Source organism: Parus major, chromosome 1, assembly GCF_001522545.3.
Source record: "Parus major isolate Abel chromosome 1, Parus_major1.1, whole genome shotgun sequence".
In the NCBI taxonomy this organism is placed as follows: Eukaryota; Metazoa; Chordata; class Aves; order Passeriformes; family Paridae; genus Parus; species Parus major.
In genome coordinates, this window is record NC_031768.1 from 55,411,278 (window position 1) to 55,433,754 (window position 22,477).

A 22,477-nucleotide genomic window follows, 5' to 3' on the forward strand; every position below is an offset into this window, starting at 1 on the left:
GTTTGTGTTCTTGTGAACTGGTGAAATTTCTTTTGATGGTCTTAGCTTGTGTTTTGTCATGTCTTGTTTCTCATAATCCTTTTTTATATAGTCCTTGGGCTGCATTTATGGACAAACCTCTCATTAACTTTCTCTGCTTTCCTACCAACAGCTTTTTAAGGGTCCTAATACTTATTTTAAGAATCTTAAGTCTAAAGATCAGTTTCCTGTGATCTGTGCTCATCTTGGGATCTGAGTAAAGGAGACAAATTGATGTAGAAGAAAAGAGGGCTGGCACCAGCAGTCTTTGAGCTGTTGCCAGCCAATCAGCACCGGCAGTCTGAAGCTGCTTAAGAGCTGCATCTTGTGAAGTTATTAAAAGCATGGAAAGAAGCCTGAACTGGCAAAAGAACCGTCTTGAGAAAGTCTGAAATTAGATGGTTGAGGGGTGATGGAAGACGCAGCTTTCTAAATTGCTGAAATCTTGACTTTAGTTAGTCTTTTTTCACAAGACTGTCATAGGGGAGGTTGTTCTGCACTTACAGAATCAGCTAGTAGCCATTAGTGACTAATTAGAATATTGTGAAAGTGCATTATTTCTCCCTTCCTGCACATATCTGAGATCATTATTGTGTGAGTTTCTGGTCTGGATTCTAAATCACAAAGAAACCCTTATGAACTTCTTACTTATTATTTTTAAAGCAGCCTTAACAAACCAGAGGGACACTTAACAGTGCAACTGAAATGGAATTTGGCTTGTAAACAAAACTAAAAAAAGGAGTGTATTGCATAAAACCTGAAGAGCAAAAACAGTCATTGAGCTATAAAATGTTAACATGTACTGGTCACTAATGGAGTTCCCTAGGGCTCAGTATTGAGGCTAGTCCTGTTGAACATCTTTATTGATGATCTGGACGACAGGATTGAGTTCACTCTCCAGCAAGCTGGCTATCAGTTGTGTGGGAGTGTTGATCTGCTGGAAGTAGAAAGGCTCTGCAGAGGGTTCTGTGCAGCCAGGTACAATGGACTGAGGCCAGTGGTATGAGATTCATTATGAAAAAATGCCACATCCTGTGCTATTCTGTTGGTCTAGATTTTCATGCACTTGATTAAAAATTCTGTGCTTCTTAAAATGACCAGAGTGTATTGAATCTATAGTAGCAAGCATACAAACAAAATAAATTCTCTTCTGCAGTAGTTGAGGTGGGTAATTGAGAGGAAAGATAAAATGGCTATTTTTTGTCTTTTGTAGTATTTACTACAGTAGGAAAATAATGGAACATAAATATTTGTTTAGCTACCATTCCAATAAAATACACACTTCCTGAAGTTGCCTGACATAAGGAAATAGCTATGTACAATATTTTGTCTTTGAGCTTCTTTGGCAAACTACATTATTTGAAGCCGTACATAAACATAAAGGGTTTTATTTTTTATGCAATATTTTGATGCTGTTTATAAATTGTTTATCTTTTATATAGGTAGTTTTATTGTTTTCACCTCTAATTTAATTAAGTTGTATTGACATTGCAAATATCCTTAGAAAAACCATAAATACCTTATGCAGCCTTCAGGAACAGAAATAAATGCATTGCTATTACAATGAAGTTTTTTATCTTTCATGATTTTTTCTTCTAATACTGTTTAACAATATTTCTATATTTACTCTAATTTTAGTAGGAGCTATAGTATTTATTGATAAAATATTCAGATTAATTATCGGTATCTGTACCTAAATTACATTGAAATTGTAATGTATATACCTAAGCATTTAGCTTCAATAAGGAGACAGTGATACTAAATAAACTACATGGGTGCTTGAAGTTAGTTACATACATTTAATTTCATTTCAACAGAAATTAGGTAGTAATTGGATAATCTTAAATTTAAAGTGGTTGAGATATTTTGAAAGTCCCTGAATTTATTCATAGGCCTAGTATACAGAGTAAATACTAGGAAACATATACAACACGGAAGGAATTCTTTTGGTCATTATTTGTGGGGAAAAAAAAAAAAGTGTATGACATCCAAATCAATGTTAAGTGAAAGCAATGTGCTTGATTTGATTCACTGAGTATTCTTGCAGCCTTAACAGCAGTGTACAGCTTCCTAGTTCATGCCAAAGAAGATTTTCAGAAACTTTCACGGATGCATGAGAACATGGAAAAACTCTATCAGAATGTGATGGGGTATTTTGCCATTGACCTGAAGAAAGTTTCAGTGGAGGAGTTTTTAACGGACTTAAACAACTTCAGGATGATGTTCATGGTACAATATGTTTATTTTATGCCTAATGTTTCTTAGAAGTTATATTTTGTAACCTTATCTATATGTATGAATTTGTATAATAAGCTGATTTGTGTCACATCTGGCTTCTTTTGATTACATAGCTTAACTTACTGACTACCCTCCTGCAGCAATGTTGTATGAGCATGAGTTTTGTGACAAAATCTGGAAGAGTGATCCAACTAAAGCCTATAGAACTGTAGAAAGATTCACTTAGTCATTTTGCCACCTACTCCTCATTGCAGCCTAATACAAGTTATCATTACGACACACATACTTAGGTTGCTTGCATGTTTCCCAGTCTTGTTTGGTTTTACTTGGTTAGTTGTATTTTTTAATGATTTCAGACAGGTCTGAAGATTTACCTGGAGAAAAAGACTTCTTTCACAGGTACTGAGTTTGAAAAGAATATTGCCATCACTTTTGAGAAAAGGGCTTAAACTGGAACCCATATTTAGCAACTATTCGGAACACGTAATGATTACTAAGGCTCTGCTGCTTCAGAATTTAGCAACTAAAACCCTAGATATTATTCATTGCAACAATTTTGCTTGGCAAGTTACATATGCCAGATTTTTGGGAACAAGGGCATTGATTGTGTTTTCCTAACTTGATCAGTGCCTAATACGAAGCTCAGTAGTCAGATTTCAGAATTAATAAATATTACAAAACAGTAGTATTACTTTAATTTCTGATGTTTAAACCATACATATCTTCCATGTAAATGTCATAGAATTCTGAATGCTAAGGTTCATGTTGAGTTGGAGGCTCTAAGGAAGTGGTTGTGCTTTGCATTAATTTTCCCATATTTCTTGTCTGTGTCTGTAAAATTAGCACTGATGCTAGCCTCTACTTCACAGCAGTGTCATAAAGATAGATTAATTAATGCTTCAAAACAGTTAGGTATTATTGATGAGCATGATAGAAGAAACCTTGAGGAAAATTAATAATTCTGTCTTGCAGAGCACAGTTTGAAGGCTATATGAAAAGATGTGTAGATAAGGCATTAAACCCCCTATCATTCAATGACACTAACCAAAATCTTGAGTAGCTGCTCAATTCTGAGGCTTTTCAGAAAAGATTTTTGAGATGCCTAGCATGAGACAAATGAACCGATTTTCAGAATTGTTTAGTATTGGAGTTTGTTACTGACAGAAACTGCAGGTGATTGTTATCTTAAAAAATTGAGTTCAGAAGACCTGTAAATTTAGTGCTGAAAAATCAGTGGATTATTAAGAAGCTCAAACTAAAAGACCACTCTTTTAGTCACCAGCAGGTATGGGAGAGTGAAGTTCCATCAACTTGTTGTCATGCAAAGTTGATGATTTACATGAAGTATTTTCCTACCTATATTTATATTTTTTATTCTTAATTAATGAAAATATACGAAAAAGTTTTAAAAATCTCTGTGTTTAAATCTAGAGCCCTAGACTTCAGTTTCATAGGTAACTTTGATCTTCATTTTGTGTTTCAGTGCTATTTGGTAGTTGTGGCAACTGTTATTTGCACTCTGTGAGCACCAAATTAAAGTTCAGTTACTTGGCCAGATCACAAAAAAGGGGTGAAGCATCTTGCCTTCAGAGCTTTAGCTTCCACAGCTAAGTTCCTGGTACACTCAGTGGAATATCTTAGGTATCAGGGATCTCTGTAAACCTCCCTCTGTACTTTCACAGCATCACGGGTACTGCAAGAAAGCTCATTCCTTTCCTTGAAGGATAGCTTTCATGATAAAGAAATTGTCTAATGGTTAGAATTTTTCTCCAGTTGTAGGAAAGGTAACAAACATACCTTGAGGTAGCAGCTCTTCTGTCAAAGAGTAGGCTAATTGGGCTAATCATAGGGTATAGAAACCCCTTGCTCCTATTGGTGCTAGGTTACTCTGCAGCAGAGACATAACTTCAAGAAGCAGAAGAAGAGCAACCAAGTAAGAGTGTTCCCTAGACTCTATTTTTCCTTTATATGAAGCAAATACTTAAATAAAAATTCGAAACAACCCTGGAAATCACAAGAGAGAGCCCAAGAATGCCTCCAGTTTGGAAAATCTAGGTCTTGGCATTCCACTTACATTTCATGTTGAAAGCACATGGGACATGTAGGATAGAATTTGGCCTTAGGGCATATCTTTATGAGAGTTTGAGTGTCCAATTTTGTGTTTAAGTCAAGGGAGATGCATATTTAATTCATTTAGTGGAATTTGGAGAGCTGTCCACCTGATGTCTCAAAGGAGACATAACAACAGAAGTACCTGGTATCCTGGAGAAGTGTCTTAAATAGTACCCAAGACATCATCAGCCTGAAATTTTAAGCTTTGACGTAGAATTTGTGGAAAATCACTTTTCTGTTAGAGAAAAGCTTGGGACAAGGTGTGATACTCCAAAGCATCCAATTTACACTGCATATGAAGGTATAAGCTATTAAGTTAGGCCTGTGATTAGAAAGAGTAGACATCTACATTTGAATGACTGCAATCTGAGGCTGAGTCCTACTGATAATATTTTTGGGGAAAGCGTTAGAAATTCCCTTGGTCACTCTATTAGGAAAGTGTGTAATTTCTGCCAATATTGTACTTGCCAAGTACCATGTCCCATTTAAATTTTATTTAGTAGTTTATCCAGTAGCTTATTCTACAGACTGCCCAGTCTGAAAATCAGCAAATCATTTGTCAAAATTAATTAAAGTAAAAACTTTAGCATTTTGTAGGAAGCATCTTCCCCCCCCCCGCCTCCCCCCATCAAGAACTTTGACAGAAGTGACTTTGGAGGAGTCACTGTGAAAATAAAGTTTTGCTTTGTATAAAAAATCCATTTCATTGTTGTTTTTTTCATGATGGAAGGCTTATTCTTCTTTAGTTATCCAAAACAAGTTTGTTTTGTTTTTCCTGAGTGCAGTCTGTATGTTTTCTCGCTAAAAACAAATGAGACATTAATTACCCCTGCAAACTTGCAGTTTTGCCTCAGACCTTGTGAAGATATTAGCCAGTTTGTAAGAGGGGACACTGATATATTATGAAAGACAGGGTTCTGTGTAACTGCTCTGGAAAAAACAACTTTCTGCAATGAAGAATAGGTGCACTTTAATGCAAAAGTAAATTCTCAGAGCACTGAGAGTTTACCAGTGTACATAGCTAATACTAAAATAATGAAAAGATAACCCCAAATTACTTTTGTTAAAAATGTATTGAATGTAATAGAGTTTTTTTGCTTAATGTCTGAATATGCAAAATTTTTATTTCAAAACTCTGAAACTCATTGTTCTGTTTTAGCTTCATTGGAAGTTTTGGAGTGCATATTTATAATTCAAAATAAACAGTATTGTATTCATATTAACCAGAATTTATAAACCCAGGGAATTAATGCATATGTTGATAAGAATAAGAAAAATGCAACACTTTTACCCAGGCAGCCTTGTTTTGCTTGGTATAGTGGCAACATGAGAAAGAAGAAAGTGTTTTAGAACTACAAATGGTTGCATACATTTCTGTAGGACAAGGTGTTTTAGACAGTTTGAATTGTTCCTACATTAACATGTATTCTTAAGATGTATTTCTTGTTGAATTTAGAATCCTGAATCTTGTTGAATTTAGAATTTGGGGGCAATTAGTATGCTTTTAATGTATTTATTCTGAGTTTGCTTACTCTTCTGAATAAAATGTATTAAATATGGAATGTAAAATACTTAATTTGATAAATTAAGGTTAGTTAGGGGATATGGTTTGAAAGCTTTTTTTCTTTGTTTTTAAGGTTCAGCTTTGTTTTTGCTAAGATTCCCATTTTAATGGAACTTCTTATTACTTTTTTCATAGCAAGCTGTAAAAGAAAATATGAGAAGAAGGGAAGCAGAAGAAAAACAGAGACGTGCTAAAATAGCTAAGGAGAAGGCAGAAAAAGAAAAACTAGAGAGACAACAAAAGAAAAAACGCTTGTTAGAAATGAAAACAGGTAAGTAATGTAGAAAACACACTTTACCAAGCATTTACTGGAAATAAAGCTTCTATTTTTTCATTATCTGAATGTGCTGTGAGAAAAAATCAAAATAGATTAATTCTTTTCACTGATTAAAGTTTTCAGCAAAGAAGTGTTTAAATTTTAGGTTTTTTAAATGAGCTTTCCTAATCGCCTGGGGTTTTGAGTTATAAAATAACTCAAATTGCTGCTTTTTATTTTACCATTGGAATATATTGAACTTTGTGTGACCAAGTGTAAGTTCAGTTATGCTCAGAACCCTTTACGTTACTTGAGAAAAGACATTTTCCAAATCACAAAGCAATTTTCTTTAACTAAGGTTACATACTCATTTTCGTTCTTTTATAAGACTAAGCCCTTCCTGAATTACTTTGTATTTTACTTTGAATATGCCAATTGTTATTTTAACAGGTCCCTATTGAAACGCCTCAAAAACCCCCTTAGCCATGCATTTTAAAAGTTACTGGTGCAATATTGTCTTTTGTACCAAGAGATGGCAGATGCTGTGAGTGTCGTGTTACTTAAAAGAGGTGTCTGATGATCCTCTATATGCCTGTGTTTTATCTTAGACTGAGCTTCAGTAGTCCTTCAGAATGATTACATGACTTACTGTGTAAATTGTCAAGAGCTAATCTTTTTTTTTTGTTCCTGAGCAGATCTTGTTAAACAGTTCCCTACCTAAACCCTGGTTGGCACCTTTGGCATAAATGATCATCTGTCTCTTCCAGTTTTCACTAATAGCCAGAGTAGGTGTGTTTAGTTTCAGAGGTGCTTCAGACCAAAAGTCTTTGATTTACTTTTATAAGCCTATATCTGTTTTGAAGTGTGAGTCTAAAGCTTTCTTGTGGGAAATCAAGTGCTGTTCTCTGAACACAGAAATTCTAATTCTTTAGAAATATAATTCAAGACCAAATCAGAAAACCACCAGTAACAATCTTTTCAAAGCTATAGAAGATAGAGGAGGCTGCAGAAGACTAGAAAGGGGTAAAAGTGGTGTCTGTATTTAAGCATGATTGGAAATATTTCAAATGAGATTTCTCTCAGACATGTATGGCATTTTGGATGGAAAATTGATAGTCTTTTAGTCAAAGTTAAAGCTGCTCTCAAATCGTGTTCTTCACAATGTCATGTTCGGTCTTCCCAGAATGCAGGTGCCAATGTTGGAGACTTACGTGCTATATACACGTGTATGTAGGCCTCTGATAGTGAACCCTTACACTTCAGCTGATGTGGCAGGCAACTAAGTACTTGTCCTCTACTTGTCTTTAAGTAGCCTGGGGTTTTGATATCATGCAAGTGTACAGAAAAATGTTTATTGTCCTGTGAGTTACTTAAGGTTCAGTTTGGAATGCCTGATCTAAACAGCAGATAATAAAAGATGGTGCTAGGATCACCTCAGTCTTGAGCCCGATATTGACTAAATTAGCCACTGTGAGTTGTAAGGTTTCTTGTGCCTGTTTGCAACATATTTTTAAGTCTAAAAAACCTGAATTTTGGGAGTGGGAAGGAAAGCACATGTGGTAGATTTGTTTGTCAGGGAGGACAACAACAAATATATGAAAAATGAGGTTGTTTGTTTTATTTTTTTAATAATGGTTATTGTATTGTTGTTTTGACAGCCTTACAAAAATTGTATTTACAGTATTTAATTGGAGGCATAATGTAGCTCTGATTTTTTGGAGTTACACAGCCAAAAAAAAAAAGTGTTTCTTTTTCCTTTTATCCATTTTTTTCCTAGTTATAACTTGTTCATCGAAAGAAAGGCTGTCTTCTCATTAAGAATCTGTAAATCAGTCATGTCTGATCTGCTAAAAAATTCATAACCAGGTTCTCTCTCTGTCAAAATACCAAAACACTCTTACCTGAAGTGTGACTGTAGAGTAACTGCTTTTTGCTGCCTATTATTTCTTTATACGGTGAGTAGCTCAGATCTTAGATTTGTAGGAACATTATTTCACATATTACTTGAATAAAACTTATTGTTGTCACCAACCCAGAAGTTATTTTTGGGGTTTCAAAGAGGTGCATACCTGGGAGAAAAGGTGAGAGTGTATATGCTAAATAATGGTTCTTCAATATTTATTTTCCTCACTGGATAGGTCATAGTGTACTCTACATCTCAACTTTTTTCTTTTTTTTTTTTTTTTTTGAGTAACATGGTTTTTAACTGAAAATGATTTGAAGATTCAGAATGTCTGTGTATCCCTGTACTATGTGCTACTTCATGGTTTCTTAACTCTTTCTCTTAAACTTCTTTTAAAAACTCTTAAGAATCATCAACAGCAATAAAAAATCAAAACAAACAAATAAAAAAATAATCCAATCCCACTTTACTGGGCTGACAGTCATTAGCTGCACTGGTTGTGCTATTATCTTACCCTTGTGCATTTTTTGTCATTATCACTATAATTAGTTTTTAGTAGCTATCAATCACTACCTCTGCATAGTCTGTGTCTAACATCTGTGTCCTAAATTAAATGTCAGTATAGAATCCCATGGAGCTCATACTGTGTAGTATGTAGTGTTGGTGATCATGGCTACCAGTGATGTTCCTAGTTGACAGGATGACATACTGAAATTTGAGAGTTTTTCTGCAAGGGAAGCTAGAATGGAAATAGATTTTTTTTTCTACCCTACCATCTCTCTTTCCTTCCCCATGCACAGTTTTGGAACATATTCTTTTATAAAATGGTTTGGTTTCTAGATAGTTCAAATCCTCTTGTCTGTCTCTAGGTTAGCAGATGTAAAGTGCTTCAGTGTGTTAATTCCTCAGACCACAGCAATGCCTTTGATTTTCTCTTGCTTAGCTGCTGCTCCTTTTCTTAAGGTAAAAGCAATCTTTTCACAGTGCTTGAGGTTGTGCTTTTTTTTCAGTGACCATTAATTAGCCATTAGTGACTAGTTTATGATTCTGAAGCTTCGCTTTCAGCCTCTACTTCATATCTTTCAAGATGTGAGGTGCTATCCAGTGCTTAAACAGGATTTGTATCGCCATCCTAAGCTTGTATTAACCACTGGTCTCATTTACAGCACAGACATTTAACCTGCCCCAGATTCTGCTTTGTTCTTGAAGTCCTTTTCTCTGGGTTTTTTCGTCTTTCATCTTCTTTTGGAAGCTATTTGAAAAGCAGGGTTTTGTTGCCTATCGTGCTACCTTTGGCTGCATGAGGTGGAGGAAACTACTTTTGCATAAAAGTAACCTACATAATACTGCAGAAGTTTTTAGTTATTTGGTGGGTATTTGCTGACTTTTTTTGCATTGACAAAAACTTAATATAGAATTATAGAATAATAGAATGCTAAGGGGTTAGAATGGACAATAAATCCCCAATCCCCCTCACCATGTGCAGGGACATTTACATCATAAAATACTATGTAACAAAATATAAATTGTGTTAAAATATACCCAGTATGTGACTTGAGTCACTAAGTTGCATATAGCATGTTAGGACTGTAATCATACCAGTTTTGAATTAGCTACAACAACAAAAAAGTGAAGGCTAAAAAGGTCATATTAACCCCAAAAGAAAATCAATCTGTATTAAAAGTAACTCCTGAGTTTTAGTTAAACTAATTTCTTCAGGATGAAAACAATAATTTCATTAGTTGCAACTGACATTTATGGCAAATATGAGTCCCAAGGTAGCCCTGTAATATATCAGCCTTCTCAAACTATAATAATCTTTCTTAGCCTATGTTGTGCCTTTGATACACAAGTGATAGCTGCATCATCTAGATCACAAGTATGCTCTGTCATCCATACTTCTGTATCAAGCTTCTTGCCATACTGTTGCACCAAATTCAGTGTTGATATGGTCATTTTCTAAAATTAGATATATATGTGTACATTGTGATAAGTCTTTGTAAAGTTTTAAATTCAGGTTTTTTTTGTATCTCAGATATAAATATATCAGTATTTTATAGTTTGTGAAGTGTGTAGTGTTTTATGGCAGTATGGCATATTTTAGAAAAACCTGAATATTTTAGGTAGGCTTTACAATATAAATTTTAACCTCCTCTGATAAGATCATAGATTTCTGTTATTATATGGAATAGTTTCTTTTGCCCTCTTACAAATTGTTTTTGAGATTTGGACCTGCAAACCAGTGTCAGATTTACACAGCTCTAAACTGTGGTTTGCTTAAAGTCTCTATCTCTCCTTTATATCTCAGCAACACCTACATGTCCTAGTGGTCACAGCTCAAATAGTTTACTGATAAAGAAGGCTGTGATTCTTCAGTTTATGTAGTAGAAGTATCAGCTTCACATTTTCCTTTCAGCTCCATCCTTACTTGAAAAGTATGGGGAATTCAGTAAACATTTTGACTAAGTAGTGAGTGATACTTAGTATTTTGAAATTTATGTTAATAAAATCCGTTCTCTAAATATTCTCTGGATTACAAAATTATATGCATCGTGAGATGCTTTACTTGCTTTTGTGAAGCCAGATCAAACTATCACACACTATCCTTGCAAAGGTAAATAGCCAGTGAAAGGGGATCTTTATGTAAATGCCACTTTTCTGCATACTATTAACATTCAGATACATACTTTCTCATGCTGTTCAGATGCTTAGTAGAAGCACACCAATCAATTATTTTGATCTTATCAGAATGTAAATAATTCTATAGCTGAGATAATAGCAGCTAAATTTATTGTAATATAATTGAGAACTCCATCATTGTGGCATTTTCATTGTGTCTTACTTTGAATACTGTTTAAGTAACAAGCCACTTTTATCAGTGGTTATTTACAAAGATTGCCCTTTTCTTGCATAAAAGCAGTGCAGTAATGCCAAAATGGAACATCTGATTTCCAATATAGCATATTAGTTTGTTTTCAGTTGTGTTATTCAGTTTCATTTTTATCATAATGATCTGGTTTTAAATAAGTTTTAGTTCATTGAAAAGTTATGAGCTTATTTGCAGTCAATTTTGCAGCATTTATTTTTAGAGGTTTTATATATTTTATCTTGTTTTGGAAAAGAAAAACCCACATTCCTGTCTCACAAACTTGCTAAGAGCATTTTAGGCTTTAGTCCTTAAAATATTAACTGCTTTATTATTGTCTGCTATTGTTGAGCAATATGAATATTTTCATTAGTTCTGTAGTGTTCTGCAAAACAAAAGGACACCATGGATCCTAGTACTGGTACTTTAAAAAATGAAAGTAAATGTAATTAGGTAATTAAAGTTCAGGTTCCAACTGATAAAATGCTTGCCTTTGAAATGAATAAAAAATCCCCAAAGTTATTTATATTAGTAGGTTCCCTTAAAGACCCTACTTTACCTGCTTAGCTCAAGTTCATAAGACCTCCATTACATTAATTTGTTCTCACTGGAGTAAGAGATTCAGTACTTCTCAAGAGTATTCCTTTCTTCTGAGGGAAGTGAAGGACTGTAAAAGTCACCGAAATGACATCATTAGTTTCTAACCTATGCTGGTAATTTGTTGTTTTAAAATGTCTGCTGTTTAATATCCTGAAAGAAATACAGATTTTTGGACAATAGAATGTATATGACTACCTTTCAGGAACTCAGGAATATATTTCATTCAATTAAATTTACTGAACAAGGACAAAAGATCTGACAACGTTATATATGAGGGAGTCCTAAGGATATATTATTAATATCCAACAAGCATTTTGTGGAAGTTATTTTCTCCAGGTAGCTTCCCCTTTTGGAATTTCAAGTGCTCCACTCAAGTTGGTTCCTCCCTGGTGCTGATAACTTTTTCCTCTTGTTCCCTGATTGCCTCCACTTATCCTCAAATTGGACCCTCTTCACCAAGAGGACTCCTGAGGTCACTTTCTCTTATTTGAATTCATTCTTAAGAATCACTTTTATTAGGAGGCTAGTGGGAAATAACTCTTTTCCATAACTGTGAGGAGTGTAACTTCTTCCTCTTCTGTTAAATTACAATGGTAGTAAGAACTCTGACACCATTTAGAGTTTCTTACTCAATATTTTCTCATGGTAATATTTACTGTACAGTTGGTAGTAAGCCCATGACAGTTTTGGGGAGTAGATCTAATTTTTGCATGTCAGTTTACAAAAAAAAAAAAAAGGTCATGCATTTGAGGAAGGAGATGTGACAGACATTGGCCACAAATCCAACAGAAAAGAGATATCACTTGATACTTTCCTAAGTATGGAGGTTATTTTTCAGCTAAAATTGTATTGTTTTGACAGTAAAGTATAAATCTGGGTAAATTACTGAGAACATCCAGATGTTCCCTCAAGAGTAATTGGCACATTCATGCTTGAAAAAGATCCCAGAGAATGATAAAATACAGGTATGTTTAATCAAAAAAATCTAAAAGACTCACTGTGGTACATCTGATGTAAAACATCTGCAGAAGCCACAGCAAAAGATGAGATACAGCAAAACCTTATCTGTTTCCCAGAATTTGATGTTTATAGTGCAAAAAAGTAGAACTGATCTGAATGTATACTAATTTAATCAAGAGCTAGTAGTCACAGGTCATGCTCTAACAAGATGTCAAAGGTGCTAAGTCTTCTGGAACATGGAGGTTCATGCACTTATTTGCAACCCGTGTGGCTCAGAATGCAGCACCTGCTGTTAGTTTGTACTATGTAGTAGCTCCAAAAGAGCAAGTTGTTCAGAAGAAACAATTATTTTCCTTCTGAAAATTTTACTTAGAAGTGGAATCTTTGGAGATAGCAGCTGAAAAGTGTTTATGAAACTGAGGTTTACACAAAGCCCAAGGAAAAATAAATAGCAGCTGTGTTTGGAAGAGAGAAAAATAATTAGAACAAACAGAACTGTTGAAAAAGTTAAGGGTCAATAAAGTAATGTCTGTAGATGAATATTCTCATAAGGCTTGCCATTTATGTTATAGTGGTAAAATTTCTCATCAAATATGAAAACAGTACTGCAAACTTAAAATGCCATTACCATGAAAAACAATTACAGTCTCTGGAGAATTCTGTGGAATTAAGAGCTCTAATGTTTGTACAGATAATAGGTTTTGAGTTGAGTGGGCATTTCCTACTCCAAATACTACTTCACATCTCGTCTGAAAGGAGGTAGACATCAGAGTCCTTTAAACTCTCACTCCTGCTATGTGATGCTTTTATTCTCTCAGTTTTTTTTCTGTATCATCAGAAGTTTCTTCTCTCAAGTTGCAGCAGAAGAGAGGAATAAATATCCTTACCAAAGCATTGGAGGATATGCTTTGTTTTTACTTTCCTCAGTCCAAGGTTGTAAAAGAGCCAAGAACCTCCTCTGTAATTGTTGGAAAGCTAGCTGATGGGAAGGTCGTGTCTCTGACTCTTCCTTCAAACTGGGTCTGCTGCTGCTTCTATTACTATGCTGTTGGCTAGGACGCTTATCTTCACTCAGCAATACCTCAGTGGTTGTACAGAAGTACAGTCTTGTTACTGCATACCAAAATATTCTCGCTCTGAAGCTTGCTGACAAAAGTTACTTGATTTCTCTGGCAGTTTCTCTCTACTGAAGCCTACTAAATTCAAATACAAAGTCTTTAAATCATGAACAGCTGGAGACCAAGAGACCATTCTAGAAATGTTATTATATATTTATCCTGTCCTTTGTATAGATGTTTGCTGTCAGCTACTAGTGCACAAAGGATGCAGGGATAGGTGGGCTGCTGGTCTGATTTTCCTGGGTATTCTTAGGCACTTAGACCTGCCCACCCCAAGACCAAAGTGTCTTTCCCACCCAAAACTGTCCAGAAGTTTTTCTTAGAGTAAGTTCAGTCATGTAATCCAGTCAGAACTTTAGAACTCCACTGGTGAAAAATTATTTAACTTGAAAATTTTCTTGAGCCCCTCATCTCTGTAGCACAGCTTTCAGTATGAGTAATCATTATGTATATTTTATAATTTATTAGCTGTTTAGAAATTTAAATGGAAACCATACTGTGCTCAATGAGCTCCTTCAGAGGCACACAGTAACCAAGAGATAAAACGTTCACACATATCCACGCAGGTATATTATGTTCAGCTCCATATATTCTTTTAAGAAGTTATGTTCAATTAATAATGCTCCTATAGTTGGTCTTCCTGCTTTCTAAATGAAATTGTAATTGATTCAATTCAATAATAGGTGTTTGTATTTTTTTCCCTCTGTGAAACAAAACTAATGAAAATACTAGTTTTTGGCTAGTCTGGAAAGCAGATTGGTTGTATTCTTGTTAGTGTCATTGGAGTTATGATGTGTAAAGAAAATGGGAAAATAGTAAATAGTAAATAATAGTATCAGAAAATTAGAAAAAAATAGTTTTAATTAGTTTTAATAGTAAAACTAAATAGTAAAATTAGTTTTAATAGTAAAGTATGTTGACTGACTTCTTCATATGTAGTTCATAATAGTTCTTGCTGCTAGCTGTCTTTTCAAATCATAGCCTTAGATAATCTGAGTGCATAAGGCTGATCTATTTTAGTTATAAGTGATTAAGTAAAACTAAAAGAAACAGCATTGCTCTCAATGAAGGCTTTAGCAGGCTTTTTTTTACCACTAAAAAGGCACAGCATCCCAAGTGAATCGGAAAAGGCTATAAAAAAATTGAGTCTTTTAACTGGCTTTAAAAAATATTATCAGGTAATGCAATATAAAATGTATTACTAGAATATTCTGTTTTGTTAAGCTGGTGAGAGAGTATAGTTGTGTATACGAAATTCAGTGGGCTTAGTGAAAAAGTAACCTCTTTGTAATCAGTTTATGCTCATTGCCTAGTGTCCTCTCTGGGCATCTCTAAGATGAGTCATCTTTGGTGGTGCAGTCACCTTTACACCCCACACAGTTCCCTGCAGGTGCTTGTATATATTGATAAGATCCCCCTGAGCCTTCTCCTTTCAGGCTGAACAGTCCTAGCTCTCTCAGTGTGTTCTCATATGAGAGGTGCTCTAATCCCTTTAGCATCTTCATGGCCGTTAACTTTGCTTGGATATGTTAGTGTCTCCCTTGTACAGCCAGAGCTGGACTCAGCACTGCAAATGTGTCTCACCAGTGCTGCGCAGAGGGGAAGGATGCCCTCTTGTGACCTGCTGCAATGCTTTTCTTTGGTCATCATTTCCACAGAGCCACAATACTCATTCATGATCAATATGTTGTCCACCAGAATCCCCAATTACTTTTTTAAAATATGTTTCCCAGCCAGTTAGCCCCCAACCTGTGCTCCTGCATGAGGTGTCACCTCGTCACATACAAGTCTTTTGTTGGATTTCGTTAGCATGCTTATGTGCCAATTTCCCTGACTTTTCAAGGTTCTTCTGAATGGGTCAGCCATTACTTTGAATTTTGCACCATGTGCAAACTTGATCAGAGTGCACTCTATTCCATCATTCAGGTCATGAAGGAAGATGTAAAAAGTATCCCCAGTATCAAGGCCTGGGGTACGCAACTTCAAAGGCTTGGTGTTCTGTTCATTCTTTTATAAGTCCAGTTTACCTGGATGTCTCTCAGAAACATTTGCTCTGACAGTCATTCTACTGGATCTGGCACCAATGTCAATAAAACTGGATAATCTCTGTGGAAAACTCTGTGTGAGTTTACAGTGCCTTTTTTCTGTTGTCTTAGAAAGAAGAGACTTATAGACTCACAATGAACATCAGAAATATTAACATTTTTATTAAAAAGCTCAATATTAAGACATCTTGGCTCTCAGTCCCATTACTTAAATAGGAAATCGTGATCCAGCTGAGATGCAGGATTTGGTACCTTACATGGATTTTTGTATCTCTGTGGTAAAGAACCACCTCTTACTACAGTTTACCTTTTGGTTTTGTCATATGAGCTATCTTAAATTAAATTTGTGTAGGTACTGACCTTAATTTCAACAGCTGCCTTGAAAGTGACAGCTGTCTTTCAGACTTCATAAAGGATGGAATTTATTTTGAATTTAACTTGTCTTAAACTCTCTGGAGCTTGGGACCCTCTTTGTTCATATCCTTAGAGTCAAAATGTATCTATTTCTTAACCATAAAAGTACTCTAGGACAGCTCAACAATGGACCACTTTATCAAGAGCAAACAAGATGGCATGAAACCTACTTTTCTCAGCTAGATTTGTGGAATGGGTGCATCATTCATTAGGAGAAATCATACCTTTTTAGAGTAAAGCCTTACCAAGGGCTCTGAAGCACTATCAAACACTTTATACTTTGTGTTGGGCATAAGTAAGAAGTGTAACTCTTCTGGTACTGGACTAGAGTGTTGATTTGAAATGTGAGATACGTGCATATGTTTTATTTTTGGAAGGGCTGTTATATGTTTTTTGAAGTCACTGCAAATAGTGGTATTTTTCTGAAGTTGGATTTAGTGCTTCTAAATCTAAAAGGAGCTGTCCTTTCAGCCACTCCATCCAAGGCACATTTGGCAGCTATTTCTTCTTGTAACTGTACACTGGAAAGTTCAATTCTCTAACTGTATTGTAACAAGGTCTTCCAAAATTTTATCAGTGTCAAAGGAATCCCTGTGTTCTGGGTCATGCCTCTAGTTTGTGCGCTGTTACTGACTATCAGACTGATAGTCTTAACACACCTGTCAATGAAGATTATCTGGTTGCTGCTATGGCTTTTACCAGAAAATATTCGAAGCCTTAGAATAGGTTCAAGTTGTAGTCTATATATCCTGTGCATTTTCTGGACAAGCTTACGCTTATCGTCCACCCACAATTTCTTTGTAAAATTGTAACTGAATTTCATTTGTACGAAGAGTTTAGGTAGTCATGGCTAAGCATGTTATAGTTGAAACATTAAACTTGCTTTATAGTTTTATGCTTACAATGCAAAAGCCCTCAAAAAGTCTTCTGCCCTCATAGTGTGTATGGCTGAAAGATCTGGAAATTGTTCACATCAGTACTATGAATACTGCACAGAATCTGTCTGCCTTACACTCTGAGACTGAAAAGATGGAATCCACATCCAAAACATTGGAGCTCACTGATGCACTGATGGCTTAAATTATCTTCCTCTCTGTAATCTGCTCTTCAGCTTCCTGGAGCATAAGTCATTCAAAACTACTCATAAGCTTTCCTCTTGTGATTTTGTTCTGACAATGTTACTTCAAGTTTTACTCCGGTGTCGGCTGTTTTATCAGTTGAGTAGTGCTTTGTAGCCTGCACTAATCAAAGTTAGTCCTTATACAAACAAATAAAGGACTTCTCATGATGTCTTTAAAGTAAAGGTACATGAATAAAGTTAAAAGATGTAACTTTCTTTTTTCCTTCCTTGTTCAAATAGTATAGAAATGTCTCAGCTGTTCCTGTCCCAAGCCTAGTAATCATTTGCCACTGAAATTTTTGTACATAAATGCACAAGACATGATGGAGCTAAACCTGGAAGAAGGCTGTGAAGGGCTTACATTTTAGTCAGTCAAAAACTGGGTGCAGTATATCTAACTTGAATTATGTCCTGAGTGGAGGAGAAAGGAAAAAAAGCAGTCTGTATTTTAGCAAACGAGTAAAAAATTATCAATTCTGCTATGTGCTGAATTGAGAGGATTTAATTCTTAAGATGAGGAAAACAAATCCAACAGCTTAATTCTATTTAATTAAATAATTAAGTATAATTAATAATATAATTAATAATATAATTTAACAAACTCCAAGTTTGTTGATAAATTATATAAAGGCTTGAGTGCTCCCATGGAGTTAAGTCAAAGATGAAACAAAGATAATTAAACTTGGCTATCCACATAACTTCAGGAGTAGCCCTTGAGGTTTTACACCCTTTTCCTTATGTAACAGCTATGGAATTTGTAATGTCTCCTTTTAATGTATGTATTTGTCCAAGTTGTGTGGTTTGAGTTTCACATGAAACTTAGTGTTTGGTTTTAGGAGCTGGTCCATTTCATTACCTACAGTATAGCAGAAAGCTGCTTGTACTTGCAATGCCATAAATAAAGGTAGGTGGAAGATGGTAGTCAAAATTCCTGTAGCTTAATCTCTTAAGTGTACAGATTGAGTAAGCAACATCAATAGACACCATGCTAAAGAATCCCTGATTTGCTTTTTTGAAATTTCTTAGTGTTTTCTTTTGTGAGAAGAGTAGCTGAACAAAGCTTTGTTTCTGTGACAAGGAAACAGGCATATTATTGTTTTCTCCTGATAAAGTGAACTTTTGGTGTCCCGGTGTTCTGTGGATTATTTTATATTACACAGGTTCAGGGGAACTGTAAAAAGAAAAAAATTTTCATCCAAAATAATCTTGTTGCATCACTCTTTATAAAACCATATTGCTAATGATATTTGTGATTCTATCATGTCAGTGGACTACTGTTCCTGAAATTATGGTATTTATAATTTGTTCTTAGTACATGAAATGCAGATGTCACTACTAACTGCAATATCTGTTGCTATCGTTATAAGACATTATCGGTGCACATGTAAAGCTAATGATACTCAGTGCACTAGAAGAGAAGGGTCTTTAATATTCTTAACATTTTTAAAGATGTAATTATGAAATTAGATAGTTTATATCTGACTTGGCACTGAAATGTCAAGGGCAAGACTCACTGGCTACTTTGGGAAGTTTACTTCTCCTTTAGATGGTATTTAAAAGACAGTTGTATGAGTTTTAATTAGGTATGATATTAAAAAGAATTTAAATCTTCTATTCTGCAGTTGAGGGAAAAGAGATCATTTAAATCATAAAAGGGTATCTTTCTCAAAGGAATTAATGTGGGTTATGTAGCTATCTGCAAGCCAACTAGAATTCCTAGTTCTATGATGTCAAAAGATTGATACATTTGACTAATTAGGAAGCCGGTTGGGACTGGTGCCAGTCATCTGCAGCAGCTTGTGAAAGCCGATTTAAAGGTCCCTTAGGAAGTGTTAATATCAAACAGTATTTGTGACTCTTGTACTGCCATGGTAGCAATTTTGTATACAGCTCTCCCAAGATAATTTAAAAGATTTCTCAAATACTGCATGGTAGACTCTCATTTCTTAATCTTTCCATCATTATTGGACAACATTATTAATAATTCAACAACATTATTAATAGTGTGGGTACTGACAGTTACCTGCGTAACTTGAGAGAAGTTGTCACAGTCAGCTGCTGATGTAAGTATCAGAAACCAGAATTTGGATCCTACTGAAACTGTTCGAGTTTGAAAACCAGGCTTTCTACATGTTTTGGCTACAAAGACTGTTAAGTATGAATGCTTTTATTTGCAGTGGTTTGCTTGTTTCAATACATCCATGTATGCAGGACAACTATTAGAGGAGTTTTTCAATTCAATTTTCAATCTACTGCAATTTATTCTTCTAGTACTGTTTTGCATGTCAGTGGAAGCAGTAATCTATAATCCACTTTGTGACTACCAGAATATTTCAGATAAATGTGAAAAACAGGTAGTGGGACATAAATGCTGCAGCTTTACTACAAGAAGTTGTGGGTTTGCAATATTTCTGTTTCATTATTTTAAAGCTGGTTTGTTTAAGGTTTTTGGTTTTGGTTTTTTTTGTTGTTGTTGTTTGTTTGTTTCTTTTGGTTTTTTTTAAAATTTATTTGATGAGCCTTTTTATAGTAACCAGGTTTTTTTTTATACTGCAGATTGTTCAGTTTTTAAAATCACTATGAAATCTGTAGTAGTCTTTGACAGGCTTAAGAGGAAACAGATGACATGCTGAAATAGCATTGAAATTTTTCTTCTGTTATTCCTACTTCCTAAAATAAAACTTAAGAACTCTTTTCTATAGATGCTAATGGTATCATTTTGGTGACTGTAATACTATTCAGTGTTTTCTGAATAGCTATTGCCCAAAATGCTTATAAGCTTTCCTCCAGCATTCATGTTCATTAATGTAACTAACGGCTTGGTAAAATTTCTTCAGGCATCATGTTGGTTTGAAATATTCACTGACTATATTCATTCCAGACATTATTATCTTAGAGAAGTGCATGACATCAGATGGAGAAAGTTAAACAAATAACAAAAAAAACCCTACCAAACAAACAACAAAGAAAACACTAAAAAAAACCCCCAAAATCAAAATAAAAAAAGCAAACCAAAAAGCAAACCTGAACAATAGGAAACTGAAGACATAGTCTGATTTTTTTTAAAGAAGGTATATTCCAAGCCATACTAATTGGTGTGGTTGCCCATTTGTCATAAGAGAGCAAACTTCAGTGTAATAAAGCAAACACAAAACAAAATGAAAAAACATTCTGTATTTCAGTCTTCATGTTTATTCTTTACCTGCCATAAATATAAATGCTAGGCAAAATTATGATTTATTTGCTAATTTTTACTTATTTGGTTTTGTACATAGCACTTTTGTCTAAGGTTGAAAACTAGTCTGGTAGTACAGAGTATAGAGAAAAGAGAAGAACTAAGGGGTACTGTTTTCTGGATACAAAGCTGGCTGGATGGCTGAGCCCAAAGAGTGGTGGTGAGTAGAGTTACATCCTGCTGATGGCTGGCCATGAGTAGCCTTCCACAGGGCTCAGTGTTGGGCCCTGTCCTGATTAGTATCTTTGTCAATATTCTGGATGAGGGAATTGAGTGTCCCCTCAGTCAGTTTGCAGATGACACCAAGCTGGGTGACAAGTGTTGAATTGCTGGAGGACAGAAAGGCTCTGCAGAGGTGTCTGAGCTAGATCAGTGGGTTGAGGCCAGTTGTATGAGGTTCAACAAGTCCAACTGGTGGGTCCTGGATATGGGTCAGTGCTACAGGCTGCATGTGGCTGAAAGCTGCCCAGTGGAAAGGGACCTGGGGGTGCTGATTGACAGCAGCTGAAAGTGAGCCAGCATGTGTGCTGAGGTGGCCAAGAAGGCCACTGGCTTCCTGGTTTGTGTCAGCAATTCTGTGGCCAGCAGGACCAGGGCAATGATTGCCCCCTGTACTCAGCGTCTTGTTATGCACCAGGTTGTTTAGATCCTGATTTGTATGTTCACTGTTAGCAGTAACTGATGGCTCTATCCAAGATGTGTGTTGACCTAGGGAGTTTTGCCCAGTGGGGTATAATGAGATTTCTAGAATGGAATTCTTTATTTCTCTGTGGAAATATGTGGAGATATTTTGTTGTGTGGTTAATCCCTGGAGTTCTGTTCTTTGTCCTCCTATGCATACATACACAGTGGGGTAACAAGGTTCAAAAATATGACACTTTCTGATGTGTTTATTTAAGGAAGTAAAAGGAAAGTGTTTAATATTTGCATTTGGTTACTGTGTCAGAGTAACATTCATAATTCTTTTGGGAGTTATTATATACCCGTGTATATTATTAGGCATTATAAGCATGTAATTCGACAAGTAGAATTTTCCTGAACTACATCAATTATTTAGTATTGGCCAGAGGTTATTAAATGTGAACGGAAAATGGCTTTTGATTAAAGCTACCTGTGGATATCACTGTATCCTATCCAGTCCAATTCTGTTCACTCTGCTCCCTACTGAGAAACAATTTCAACTTTTTATCACAATAACTGAATGATCTTTTGTCAAATGTAACAAATCATATAAGGGACAGCTCTTGAAAGCTGACATGAGACTGATTATTTGCAGTTGTAGAAGGGTACTGAAATGAAAATATGAGTGAAATGACATTTCGCTTAAAACTATGCTTGACTCTCTGTATAGTAAAGAGGAATGTGAAATAAGTGGAATAGAATTTGGTCTAGTTCAATTTCTAGAAAACCAAATCTGCTGTGGTTAATTGCAAGAGAACAATTTGTAAATATTAAAGCACTGGGTCAAAGTTTGAAATTGATGGTTTTAATAATACTGTTGGTATCCATTATTATTGGTTTCTGTTGGTATTATTCTTTATGCTTTGATATTGCTATGGTAACCAAGAGGGTTCCTTCTTTTTCCTTTACAGAAGGTGAGGAGACTGGAGTGATGGATAGCCTGTTGGAGGCCTTGCAGTCAGGTGCGGCTTTTCGAGACCGAAGGAGAAGGACACCAAGGTCCAAAGGTGAATAATCTATTTTAGATTTTATTTCCCAGAGAAAGTTAAAAGCATTACGAGTCCAGTGCTCTAGAATGTAGATACTGTCAGGTTTAATTCGTTTGTGCAAGGACAGTTTCCAGGGATGTTCAGACTGTTGCTTATACCAGTAGGACTGGAAATTAATGTACTAAACTTATTATAGCCAGATTATTATGACAAGACTTTTCAACACAGCCAAATGTATTTTAACTTTTTAGGGCTTGTAGTTGAATGGGGGAAGTGAAAGTTATCATGCTGCATAAGCGAGTCTGAGCCAAATTATTTCTCTGGTATATAACTGTCATTTATTCCAAGAAAAACCTAA

The 22,477-nt window shown here is 35.3% G+C and overlaps 1 protein-coding gene across 4 annotated transcripts in view; it reads left to right on the top strand.

Moving 5' to 3' along the window:
- DIAPH3 (diaphanous related formin 3) overlaps positions 1-22,477 on the top strand; it is a 202,269-nt gene that overhangs the window by 123,549 nt on the left and 56,243 nt on the right. For all 4 annotated transcript variants that reach the window (XM_015632106.3, XM_015632078.2, XM_015632087.2 and 1 more), the window contains 3 exons: positions 2,083-2,247; positions 6,068-6,203; positions 22,042-22,137. In XM_015632106.3, the coding sequence (XP_015487592.1) occupies positions 2,083-2,247; positions 6,068-6,203; positions 22,042-22,137 (397 nt within the window). The remainder of the gene's footprint in view (positions 1-2,082; positions 2,248-6,067; positions 6,204-22,041; positions 22,138-22,477) is intronic.